The 13,629-nt window shown below is 41.6% G+C and overlaps 1 protein-coding gene across 1 annotated transcript in view; it reads left to right on the forward strand.

The window, feature by feature from the left end:
- The window catches only part of ZCCHC8 (zinc finger CCHC-type containing 8), a 65,015-nt gene that overhangs the window by 39,627 nt on the left and 11,759 nt on the right, over nucleotides 1-13,629 (forward strand). Inside the window, exons 10-13 of the mRNA XM_075834140.1 lie at nucleotides 7,919-8,061; nucleotides 8,188-8,303; nucleotides 10,797-10,883; nucleotides 13,344-13,464. Coding sequence (XP_075690255.1) covers nucleotides 7,919-8,061; nucleotides 8,188-8,303; nucleotides 10,797-10,883; nucleotides 13,344-13,464 — 467 coding nt within the window. The remainder of the gene's footprint in view (nucleotides 1-7,918; nucleotides 8,062-8,187; nucleotides 8,304-10,796; nucleotides 10,884-13,343; nucleotides 13,465-13,629) is intronic.

A 13,629-nucleotide genomic window follows, 5' to 3' on the forward strand; every position in this document is an offset into this window, starting at 1 on the left:
AAAAAAACCTGTAACAATACGCCTCGTAAAAAAGAAATGACCTGTCACTTCTTGAGGCATTATTAAAGAGTCTCTATCTCCTACATAATCTGATCGGCGCTGTACTGTAGATAACAGTGTTTTTTATTTTTAAAAACAATCATTTTTGAGCAATTTTAGATTTATGCTAATTAGTTTCTTAACCCCTTCCCGCTCCAGGACGTACTATTAGGTCATGGTAGCTCTATCGTTCGCGCTCCATGACCTAATAGTACGTCACGGAAGTAACGGCCATTTCGGCTGTCCTCCGGACACATACAGGAGCTGTGACAGCTGCTGTCTCGTACAGCAGCTCCTACAGCGAGGACCAATCGCGGTGTCCCCGCTGATTAACCCCTTAAAAGCCGCGTTCAATCGAGATCGCAGCTTTTTAGGGATTAAGCTGCCATCGCCGGCCTGCTACACGATAGCGGCCGGCGATGGTGACTATGGCAACCGGACACCAAACAATGGCGTCCGGCTATGCCATCGACGGAAGCCTAGTGGGTCCTGACAAAGTCAGGACCCACTATGCTTGCTGTCAGTGAGTAGCTGACAGTTCTAATACACGGCACTACGCATGTAGTGCCGTGTATTAGAATAGCGATCAGGGCCTCCTGCCCTCAAGTACCCTAGTGGGATAAAGTAAAAAAAAAAAGATATGTGAAAATAAAAGTTTTAAAAGTGAAAATCCCCCTTTTTACCTCATCAGTCATTTATTAATAAAAATATATAAACAAACAAATTATACATAATTGGTATCGCCGTGTCCGTAACGGCCTGAGCTACAAAATTATTTCGTTATTTATCCCGCACGGTGAACGCCGTAAAAGAAAATAATAAACCGTACCAGAATCACAATTGTTTGGTCACTTCACCTCCCAAAAAATGGAATTAAAATAGATCAAAAAGTCGCATGTACCTAAAAATGGTAATGATTGAAACTACAGTTCGTTACGCAAAAAATAAGTCCTCGCATGGCTTTATTGATGGAAAAATAAAGTTCTGGCTCTTAGAATATGGTAACACAAAAGGTGAATGATTTTTTACAAAACGTATTTTATTGTGCAAACGCCATAAGACATTAAAAAAAACGATAAACATCTGGTATCGCCGTAATCATATCGCCCCGCAGAATAAAGTGAATGTCATTTATAGCGCACGGTGAACGCTGTAAAAAAATAGTAGAATTGCTGTTTTTTAGTCACCACGCCACCTAAAAATAGAATAAAAACTGATCAAAAAGCCGCATGCACCCCAAGAAAACTACAATGGATTCCTCAAGGGGTCTAGTTTCCAAAATGGGGTCACTTTTGGGGGGTTTCCACTGTTTTGGCACCACAAGACCTCTTCAAACCGGACATGGTGCCTAATAAAAAGGAGGCCTCAAAATCCACTAGGTGCTCCTTTGCTTTGGAGGCCGGTGCTTCAGTCCATTACCGCACTAGGGCCACATGTGGAATATTTCTCAAAACTGCAGAATCTGGGCAATAAGTATTAGAGGCTCTGTCACCAGATTTTGCAACCCCTATCTGCTATTGCAGCAGATAGGCGCTGCAATGTAGATTACAGTAACGTTTTTATTTTTAAAAAACGAGCATTTTTGACCATTTTTGTAGTTATTCAAATGAGGCTTGCAAAAGTCCAAGTGGGTGTGTTTAAAAGTAAAAGTCCAAGTGGGCGTGTATTATGTGCGTACATCGGGGCGTTTTTAATACTTTTACTAGCTGGGCGCTCTGAAGAGAAGTATCATCCACTTCTCTTCAGAACGCCCAGCTTCTGGCAGTGCAGATCTGTGACGTCACTCACAGGTCCTGCATCGTATCGGCACCAGAGGCTACAGTTGATTCTGCAGCAGCATCAGCGTTTGCAGGTAAGTAGCTACATCGACTTACCTGCTAACGCCGATGCTGCTGCAGAATCAACTGAAGCCCCTCGTGCCGATGTGGCCGACACGAAGCAGGACCTGTGAGTGACGTCACAGATCTGAACTGCCAGAAGCTGGGCGTTCTGAAGAGAAGTGGATGATACTTCTCTTCAGAGCGCCCAGCTAGTAAAAGTATTAAAAACGCCCCGATGTACGCACATAATACACGCCCACTTGGACTTTTACTTTTAAACACACCCACTTGGACTTTTGCAAGCCTCATTTGCATAACTACAAAAATGGTCATAACTTGGCCAAAAATGCTCGTTTTTTAAAAATAAAAACGTTACTGTAATCTACATTGCAGCGCCTATCTGCTGCAATAGCAGATAGGGGTTGCAAAATCTGGTGACAGAGCCTCTTTAAGTTGCGTTTCTCTGATAAAACCTTGCGTGTTAAAAAAAATGGTATAAAGAGGATTTTCTGACAAAAAAAAATGTAAATTTCACCTCTACTTTGCTCTAAATTTCTGTGAAACACCTAAAGGGTTCATAAACTTTCTAAATGCTGTTGTGAATACTTTGAGGGGTCTAGTTTCTAAAATAGGGTGTTTGATAGGGGGTTTCTAATATATGGGCCCCTCAAAGCAACTTCAGAACTGAACTGGAACCTAAAAAAATAAATAAATGAGGCAATACTTTGCTTCTTACATTATACTGATAATGAGCCGTGCCCACCCCGAGATGACCCCAGTTTTGACCGTTTGTATAAACGGAGACCCCTATTAGACCGTTTCAGTGCCCGGTTTTCCCAAGCATACACCCCCGAGAAGTGTATTTCTATTGATGAGTCCGTGGTACATTTTAGAGGTAGGGTTCAATTCCGCGAGTACCTGCCCGGTAAGAGGGCAAGGTATGGCGTGGAGATGTATAAGCTGTGCGAGAGGGCATCAGGTTATACCTACAGATTTAGGATATATGAAGGAAAGGCCACCCCCAAACCAGACTGCATCCTGGACTACAATAGGTACATGGGAGGGATGGACTTGTCAGATCAAATCCTGAAGCCCTACAGCGCCATGCGGTGTGGTATAAGAAGCTGGCCGGGCACATCATACAGATGGCTTTGTACAATGCGTACGTGCTACGTCGATGTGCAGGCCAGACGGGAACTTTCCTGGAATTTCAAGAGGTGATTATCAAGAACCTAATCTTTAGGGACCAGGAAGGGGGGGGGGCACACGCATCGTACCAGGGCAACACTTTCCAGGAGAAGCTGCCCAAACTGGCAAGAAAGGAAAAAGTCAAAAGAGGTGCAAAGTCTGCTATAAGAGGGGGATAAGGGAGGACACAATATATCAATGTGACACGTGTCCCGAAAAACCAGAGCTCTGCATGAAAGAGTGTTTTAAAATTTATCATACATCCCTTGGTTTATAATTTACCCCAATTTTACTTACCCTGATGTACCCCGCACAGCTTATCCCCCCTCGTCTTTCGCCTCTGGGCCCTGCTGTGTGCCCAGGCAGTTGATGACAGCCACATGTAGGTTATTGCCATACCCGGGAGAACCCACATTACAGTTTATGGGGTGTAGGTCTCCGGTCAAAATGCTCACTACACCTCCTAGATGAATGCCTTAAGGGTGTTGTTTTTAAAACGGGGTCACTTCTTGTGGGTTTCAACTGTACTGGTACCTCAGGGGTTTCTGCATACATGACTTCGTTCACACCAGAAAATCCCCAGTAGGCCAAATGGTTGTCCTTTTTGTTCTGAGCCCTCCCATGGGCCCAAACGGCAGTTTATCACCACAAATGGGGTGTTGCCGCACTAAGGACAAATTGGGCAACAAAATGGGGTATTTTGTTCACAAATGACATTTTATTGGAAAAAATGTCATTTTTTTAAATTTCACAGCCCAATTCAAATAGGTGCTGTGAAACTGTGCGGTCAAAATGGTAACAACAACCATAAATTCCTTGAGGGGTGTAGTTTCCAAAATGGGGTCACTATTGGGGGATTCCTACTGTTTTGACACCTCAACACCTCTTCAAACCTGGCATGCTGCCTAAAATATATTCTAATAAAAGAGGCCTCAAAATGCACTAGGTGCTTCTTTGCTTCTAGGGCTTGTTTTAGTCCACGAGCACAGTAGAGCCACATGTGGGACATTTCTAAAAACTGCAGAATCTGGACAATACATATTTAGTAGTATTTCTCTGGTAAAACCTTCTGTGTTACAGAAAAAAAATTTAATAAAATTTATATTCAGCAAGAAAAAATAAATTTGCACATTTCACCTCCACTTTGCTTTAATTCCTGTGAAATGCCTGAAGGGTTAAAAAAACTTTCTAAATGCTGTTTTGAATACTTTGACGGGTCTAGTTTTTAAAATGGAGTGTTTTATCACGGTTTCTAATACATAGGCCCCTCAAAGCCACTTCAGAACTCAAGAGGTACCTTAAAAAAAAGGCTTTTGAAATTTTCTTAAATATGAGAAATTGCTGTTTATGTTCTAAGCCTTGTAACGTCCAAGAAAAATAAAATGTTCAAAAAACGATGCCAATCTAAAGTAGACATGGGAAATGTGAACTAGTAACTATTTTGGGTGGTATAACCGTCTGTTTTACAAGCAGATGCATTTAAATTCTGAAAAATTTTATTTTTCAAAATTTTCTCTATTTTGCAATTTTTCATGAATAAACACTGAATATATCGACCGAATTTTACCACGAACATGAAGCCCAATGTGTCACGAGAAAACAATCTCAGAATCGCTTGGATAGGTTTAAGCATTCCGACGTTGTTACCACATAAAGTGAAATATGTCAGATTTGAAAAATGGGCTCTGAGCCTTAAGGCCAAAACTAGGCTGCGGCCTTAAGGGGATAATAGACAACTGTGTGTGTTTTACCTTTTTACCAAGTGGGCGTTGTTAAGAGAAGTGTATGACGCTGACCAATCAGAGTAATGTCCATTTGTACTCTGCACGCTCGTGAGATCACGCTGTGCTGTCACATACAACCACATTAACTTTACTGAAGTGTCTTGAGAGTGAATAGACATTGCCTCTAGCCAGGACGCGATGTCTATTCACACTCCCGACACTTCGGTAAAGTTTTTGTGGGACAGCACAGCGTGTTCTATTCTGTCATTCACAGCGTGATCACGCTGTGCTGTGATTAAGTCCCACACAAACTCTACCGAAGTGACGGGTGTGTGAATAGACTTCTCTTCATGACTGGAGGCAATGTCTTCACTCTCAAGACAGTTCAGTAAAGTTAATGTGGGTGTATGTGGCAGCACAGCATAATCTTGTGAGATTATGCTGTGCTGTGAGTACAAATGGACATGAATGGAGAGAAGTGTATGACGCTGATTGGTCAGCATCATACAGCCTCTGTACAACGCCCAGTTGGTAAAAAGGTAAAACACACCCAGTTGTCTAAATTTCAACTAGAAGAAAAAGGGAATACAAACCGGCGCAACCATAGGGCATTACCTACATAAGGTGTAAAATAGATGATGTGGTGATAAAGAGCACGACACCCCTGAAGATGTAGACTTTGACGTTTAACTACAAACTCAAAAAACTGCAAGCCACGGGTTGTACCTGAAACCAAAAAATTGGACCGGTTCTTAGTAGGATAGTGGGATTGTGAGGATAACACCTTGTTTAGGTGAGAACTCCAATATGAACCCTTGAAGCGGCGCTGGTCCCTTAAAACGTAATTCACTGTTGGTTCCAAGTGTCGCATAGTGAAGAACACTGTGTAGGTCAAATAGTCTTTAATGGATACAGGCCATGCGTTTTATTTTCCGATACTGCCTGAGGAAGGAGCCGGTTCGGCTCAAATGCGTCGCCTGTATCCATTAAAGACTATTTGACCTACACAGTGTCTGCTTCTTCACTATGCGACACTAGGAACCAACAGTGAATTACGTTCTAAGGGACCAGCGTCGCTTCAAGTGTTGATTTTTGAGTTTTTTCACCTACACAAGGTGTTCTCACAATCCCACGATCCAGTTGTCTATTAAGAAACTAATTAGCATAAATCTAAAATTGTCCATAACTTGCTCAAAAATGATTTGTTTTTTCAAAATAAAAAAACACTTCTCTACATTACAGCGCTGATCAGATTATGTAGGAGATAGGGCACTTATAATGTGGTGACCGAGCCTCTGAGTCAGATTTTTTCCATTGACGCTACAAAAAGCACTTTGAAAATACGCCTCAAAACAGGCTTTGAAAATCTCCAAAAAATGCCTGGTTTCAGATGCTGTTTTTTTCTCAATCAGCCGCATATTTTTCTGCCTCAAACATATGCTGTGTGAACATACCCTAATTCTCCCTTTTCTCTGAGCTAGTGGATCGAGGCTAAGCCGGATTCAAACGAGCGTGTTAAGTCTGATATACGTTCTGTATGTCGGCCGTGTTTCCTGGACCGAACACACTGCAGGGAGCCGGGCTCCTAGCATAGTTATCTATGACACTTGGTGTCACTTCCGCGTTGTGGGAAAACCTGTCCCGTACTGTAACCATGTTTTCAGTACAGTAGTTTCTGCGGAGAGGGAGGTACACCTAGTGTCATAGATAACTTTGATGCTAGGAGCCCGGCTCCCTGCAGTGTGTTCGGTGCGGGAAATGTGGCCGACATACGGACCGTATATCACGGACTGAACACTCTCTTGTGAATCCGGCCTAAGTGCTTTCATGTCTTCCATACACTGCACATGTAGGAGATAAATAGTATAGCAGGATTCTTCCTCTTCCTCACCTCTCCATAGCTGGAACAATGAGAAGTGTATGACGCTGATTGGTCAGTCATACGCTCCTCTGTACAATGCCTAGTTGGTAAACTAATTAGCATAAATCTAAAATTGCTCAGAACTTGCTAAAAAATGATCGTTTTTAAAAATAAAAACCACTGCTGTTATCTACATTACAGCGCCAATCAGATTATGTAGGGGATGGGGCACTTATAATCTGGTGACAGAGCCTCTGAGTAAAAAATTATATTTTTATTTTTTTTCAAAAGTAATGTGAAAAAAATCAACAGTAGTGGCTTCACTGTATCTGTAAAAGTCTGCGCTATCACAATACAACATTATTTAACCTGCAGAATAGACGCCGTTAAAAAGAATTAATAAAAATATCACCTTGGCTCCCAAAAAAATGGCAAACTGATCAAGTCAAATGTGGGCAAAAATGGTGCCAATTAAAAGTACACTTTTATACCACTTAATAGACGGAAGTTAAAATTGTAATTGCTTTCAGAATATGGTGACTTTATTATAATTTTTTTTAAACATTCCTTTTTCTCTTTGTAAGGGCTCATGCACATGACCGATTTTCTTCAGCGTCCTATAGTTTTTTTGTTTTTTTTTTTCTGCGTATCCAGGTCCATTCTGCAAAATTATAATGTTCTATTGTCCGTACTTGCAGTCCTCATTCTAATGTATGGTTCCGCAAAAAAATGGATGGCAAACAGAAGCCACTAGTATCTGTGTGTTTTGGTCCACAAAATTAAGTCGTATGCATGATGCCTGAGGGCTTATTTAGACGAACGTGTAATACGTCTGTGCAACGCGCGTGATTTTCACCTGCCTCGCACGGACCTATGTTAGTCTATGGGACCGTGCAGACTGTCCGTGAGTTTCACGCAGTGTGTCTCCGCTGCGTAAAACTCACGACATGTCCTATATTTGTGAGTTTTTCGCGCATCACGCACCCATTGAAGTCAATGGGTGTGTGAAAATCACGCGCAGCACACGGAAACACTTCCGTGTGACGCGTGTGATTCGCGCAACAGCAGTTAAAAGTATGAATGAAAACAGAGAAGCACCAAAAAAATTTGTCTAGGGTTTTTTTTTCCCAGCTTGCGTCTATCTATCTAGTGTAAAAATGTAATGGCTTACACAAGAAGAGCGAATACTTATATGGTGACAGCCTGCTAGTTTGCAGAGCTCGATGAACTTGGTGAGAATTTGTTTTATGTACTTTTTCCAAACCTTTAATTTTTGTTATGCATAGTGAGGAGCTTCAAGAGGCCCTTGGAATTTCTGACAGGCATCTTCCTCCATTTATATATCGAATGCGTGAACTAGGCTACCCTCCAGGATGGCTGAAAGATGCAGAGCTGGAGAACTCTGGGCTATCTCTTTATGATGGAAAAGGTATGCAGTGTGTGTGTGTATACACTGGGTGATCTGCATTATAATGGCTTATTTGCGTTCTGTCGCGTCGCACACAAAGTTGAAACCAGAAGAAATTAAACATGAAGAATTTTTTGATTTTTGTAGATACTAGTGATGGGGAGACTGTACAAGAATCATTGCAGAGGACGATATCTTATGATATATCAAAATTAATCAGCTTTCCAGGATTTAATACAGTACTGCCACATGGGATTTCAGATGTGAGTAGCATTTATTTTTTTCCCCTCTTTTTGTGATAACTTTGTTTTTTTTTCCTCTCCCATAACAATCTTTTATTTAGCACTGATATATTTCACCGATGTTTTATAATTTCGAAAGTAACAAGTAAAATGACACGTAATCAAACAAATGAATAAATAATTTAAAAAAAAGTGAGGTCCTGCTAAGTAGGGCTTACAATTTAAATTCTTAATCCTTTGCTGCCAATGATGTATGTAATACATCTTGACTTTAACTGCTAACCTAGGCTAAGGCTTCGATCTTAGTTTTCAAACAATACCCGGTTTAAAAAGGTACTGTCCCTGTTAGACTACATTGACACATGGAGAATCCTGAGAACTCATGCAAAGGAAGAGTAGCTGCCCATGACAACCAATCGGGTTCATTTTCCAAAGGGCCTCTGATTGGTTGCTATGGTCAAATACAACAACTTTTTTACAACCTCTTTGAGCTATTTGTGATCAATCTCCCCCACAGTGTTTTTAGTTAAGATGCCACTTTTTTTTAGCGGTAAAAACCGCTGCAGCCAGATGTTAACTTGAAATAGTTTTTGGGCGGCAATTTTTTTTTAAACATTTTTTGTGTGCCAGTAATGTTTTTGCATCATTTAGTGGCATTTTTCCCATTAGACCTATGAGTTGTCTTTTTAGAGGGAAAAAAAAAAACAAACAAGTGTCAATGCATATTGCGTTTTTTTTTGTTTTGGGTAGGTTTTTTTCCTATGGCGTTTTTGGTTGAGTAATCTTTGAATCCCATGTTTAACCATATGAAAAGCGCCACCTAAAAAAAATATGCATGTAGTACAACATACTATTGGTAGATACATGGATTATTTTTTTTTTCCACACGTTTTCACTTCTGATACAAGGAGTATTTTTTTTTTTGTTTATTTTACTACTATGTAGTGAGTAGTCTAAGGAACTGCTCACGTCTGTGTCGGAGGCTCAGGAGCTTCTGTCACTGATCCAATGGAACCCATTAAAGTCAATGTGTTTCCTCGGGTGCCGTTGGTTTCAGTCATGCGATGGATTCCGAGCTTCAGGTAGTCTTGTTCAGCGCCTATGACTGAGCGGAACGACGGAATGCAGATGTTCACGAGCCCTAATCTTAACTTCGTCACAAGGATGTTTACCGGCATCTGGCCCACAGAGCTTGTTCTACTCAATTCTGGCGATAGTGAAGCACTGTACATTTTAGGCGTAAGTGGAGGGGATGTCTGGTCATACTCCTGTCACTTGTGTTAAGGAACTACGGGAGTAAGTGACCGCATAAGGTGATCTCGTGAGATCGCGCTGTGTTGTGGATTAAGCTGGACATGAAGAGAAGTGTATGACTCTGATTGGTCAGCGTCATACACTTCTCTTTACTATGCCCACTTGGGCATTAAGAACAAATTTGCATAACACTTAATGCTCGTAACTTTAAAAAAAAAACAAAAAACATTACATTAAAGCGCTATTAGGTAGAAGATGAGGCAGTTCTAAACTGGTGACCGAGCCTCTTTAATGAAATGGTCTCCTTCCTCAACTGACCTAAACCTTATTGACATCTTGTAGGCCCTTAAACGGCAGATTTAGGCTGGGTTCACACGACCATGTTACGTCCGTAATGTACGGAACATATTTCGGCCGGAAGACCCGGACCGAACACAGTGCAGGGAGCCGGGCTCCTAGCATCATAGTGATGTACGATGCTAGGAGTCCCTGCCTCGCTGCAGGACAACTGTCCCGTACTGTAATCATGTTTTCAGTACGGGACAGTAGTTCCACGGATAGGCAGGGACTCCTAGCATTGTACATAACTATGATGCTAGGAGCCCGGCTCCCTGCACTGTGTTCGGTCCGGGTCTTCCGGCCGAAATACGTTCCGTACATTACGGACGTAACATGGTCGTGTGAACCCAGCCTCACGGTGAAGGAAAACAGTACACCTCTCTGAACAGTGTCGGGAGGATGTGGTTGCTGCTGCACAAAAAGTTGATGGTCAACAGATTAAGAAACTGACAGACTCCATGGATGAAAGGCTTATGACTTATTGAAAAGAAAGGCGGCTATATTGGTCACTGATTTTTATTTTTGAAATGAGGTTTGTTTTCATCTGCTATTGATTCCGTCTGAAAAACGGAAACCTGCCGTAACAGTGACAACCGGAAACAATTAGCAATGTTTCCATCACCATTGATATCAATGGTGATGCAAACGAAAGCTAAGGTTTCCGTTTGACTTTCCGCTGAGGGGTTCCACAACTGAAACCTGTGACAGAACTCAACGGAAAGCAAACGCTGATGTGAACAGGCCCTTAGTGACAGGACCACTGATGTTAGACCTGTTTTTATATTAAATTCTGTGAAGTTATTAAATTCTAAAACCTGAATCTACATGGATAGGGAGAGCGCTGTATGTTATCTGTTTTGAAAGTAATTTTCTCAACACAAATATAAATATTTGAAAGGTACTTCTCTTTACTCTTTTCAGGATTGGAGGAATTTTGGGTCCATTCCAATGCAGGCAGACCACCAAAAAGATGTTTTTGCCAATTACTTATCTTCTAGTTTCCCTGATGTAAGTATTTACGCACGCACGGGTGGGCGTTTCTAGATGTGAGACGACATGCGCACGCACACAGCGTCTTGTATGTACGGGTGGGCGTTACTAGATGCGAGCCACCATACAGGTACGATGCTGGGCGTGGGCTTAAGCTTGCACCATCAGCAGTGGGTTTTCAACTGTAATGGCTGGGTTTGGAGTTACCTTCTGATTTCGGTCATTTAACCTCTTGGATGCTGCGGTCAATAGGGACTGCGGCATCTAAGGAGTTTGGCAGAGGGAGCAGGGGGCCTAACATAGGCCCTCACATTTGGGGGCGCAGGGCCTAACAATACTGAAAGGCAGGCATAATATACTGCACGACTTAAAGGCTATGGACGCTATGTTACTACTTTTACAAAGAAAAGAATATTTGTTTAAATCAAATTGCTTTCTGTCACCACATTCGTAACTTTTTTTTTTTTTTGTAGATTGAGCTTTATTTTTTGCAGAACGAGCTGTAGTTTTTACTGTTCCCATTTTTATTTTTTTTTATTTACTTTTTATTACATTATTCTATTTGGGTTTTTTTTTGGGTTTTTTTAGCGCGAAGGTGACCAAAAACAACTATACTGGTGGTTTTTGTAAAAAAAAAATAAATGCTTTTTTACGCAGTTCACCGTGCGAGTTAAAGAGGCTCCGTCACCAGATTTTGCAACCCCTATCTGCTATTGCAGCAGATAGGCGCTGCAATGTAGATTACAGTAACGTTTTTATTTTTAAAAAACGAGCATTTTTGGCCAAGTTATGGCCATTTTTGTATTTATGCAAATGAGGCTTGCAAAAGTCCAAGTGGGTGTGTTTAAAAGTAAAAGTACAACTGGGCGTGTATTATGTGCGTACATCGGGGCGTTTTTAATACTTTTACTAGCTGGGCGCTCTGAAGAGAAGTATCATCCACTTCTCTTCAGAACGCCCAGCTTCTGGCAGTGCAGACACAGCGTGTTCTCGAGAGATCACGCTGTGACGTCACTCACAGGTCCTGCATCGTGTCAGACGAGCGAGGACACCGGCACCAGAGGCTACAGTTGATTCTGCAGCAGCATCAGCGTTTGCAGGTAAGTAGCTACATCGACTTACCTGCTAACGCCGATGCTGCTGCAGAATCAACTGAAGCCTCTGGTGCCGGTGTCCTCGCTCGTCTGACACGATGCAGGACCTGTGAGTGACGTCACAGCGTGATCTCTCGAGAACACGCTGTGTCTGCACTGCCAGAAGCTGGGCGTTCTGAAGAGAAGTGGATGATACTTCTCATCAGTGCGCCCAGCTAGTAAAAGTATTAAAAACGCCCCGATGTACGCACATAATACACGCCCACTTGGACTTTTGCAAGCCTCATTTACATAAATACAAAAATGGTCATAACTTGGCCAAAAATGCTCGTTTTTAAAAAATAAAAACGTTACTGTAATCTACATTGCAGCGCCTATCTGCTGCAATAGCAGATAGGGGTTGCAAAATCTGGTGACAGAGCCTCTTTAACAGTTTAAATGTCACTTGCCATTGACCATGGCATTTAACTAGTTAAAAGGTCAGTAACAGTGACCTCTGCTCCTGACCATTCGGGTATGTTCACACGACAACGCAAAATACGTCTGAAATTTTTTTGCGTGTTTTTGCATGTACTCGCGTCTTTTACGTACGTAATTGGAGCTGTTCTTCATTGGAGTCCATGAAAAACTGCTCCAAAAACGTCCGAAGATTTGTCCTGCTCTTCTTTGACGCGGACGTTTTTTTTACGTGCAGTCTTTTGACAGCGATGCGTAAAATTACACCTTGTCTGAACAGAACATCGTATGACCCATTGCAAGCAATGGGCAGATGTTTGCAGGCGTAATTCGAGGCGGGAAACGCCTGAATTACGTCTGAAAATAGGTCGTGTGCACATATCCTCAGAGCAGCTTGTCAGCTGTAATACACAGCTGACACCTGCAGCGTATGGAGCAGGCTCAGCGTGTGAGCCTTGTCCATACTTCACCCCTCCCCATGACTTAGTGTTATGTCGTGGGGCAGGGAAGCGTTCAGGCCAAAACTGGCTGCGTCCTTAAGGGCTTAAAAGAACTGCGTTCTTAAATTTGTGTGTAAATGGCTGCTTAAATGTTTGATACATGCATACCTGTGTTTTCGTATGTGCCATGAAGTTTATTTACATTTTTTTTTTTTGTCTTCCACTGGTTTAGTGCATTCTGTGACTATAGCAGGCTTTATGATCCTGTATGTATCATGCAGTTCTGCTATGCACAATGCAACTATATTGACAATTAGTTCATTTTAGCAACTAATAATTGTTTTTTTAATGTATTTTTTCTTTAAAGGCTAAATGTTTTTTTGTTATTTTTTTCTTACACAGACACTTTGTGTGTACTATAATTGTAACTATGGCAGCCATATTAAGAATTTGTTTTTGGTTTTTTTTTGTTTTTTTTTTAATCGTAGCCTAGTGATAATGCAGTCCAGAAAAGATCATCTTCATCTCGATCCAGCTCTGTGAGAAAAAAACAAAAGACATCTGGAAACAGCCAAGGGCAGTCACCAGTGGACATGGACGTAGCGTCTGGTATGGGGGAACTTATGTTTAAACATTGCTGGAAAATTGAAAGTCTCTGTTTATTAGTTTCTGATATGGACTATAAAAAAAAAAAAATGCCGTGAACCACTTTCTCTTTGCGCTTGTTTTTATGCACCAATTCTGTAATTGTAACACTAAGACAGGACCGCGTGC

This window comes from Rhinoderma darwinii, chromosome 1 (genome assembly GCF_050947455.1).
Source record: "Rhinoderma darwinii isolate aRhiDar2 chromosome 1, aRhiDar2.hap1, whole genome shotgun sequence".
NCBI classification, from domain to species: Eukaryota; Metazoa; Chordata; class Amphibia; order Anura; family Rhinodermatidae; genus Rhinoderma; species Rhinoderma darwinii.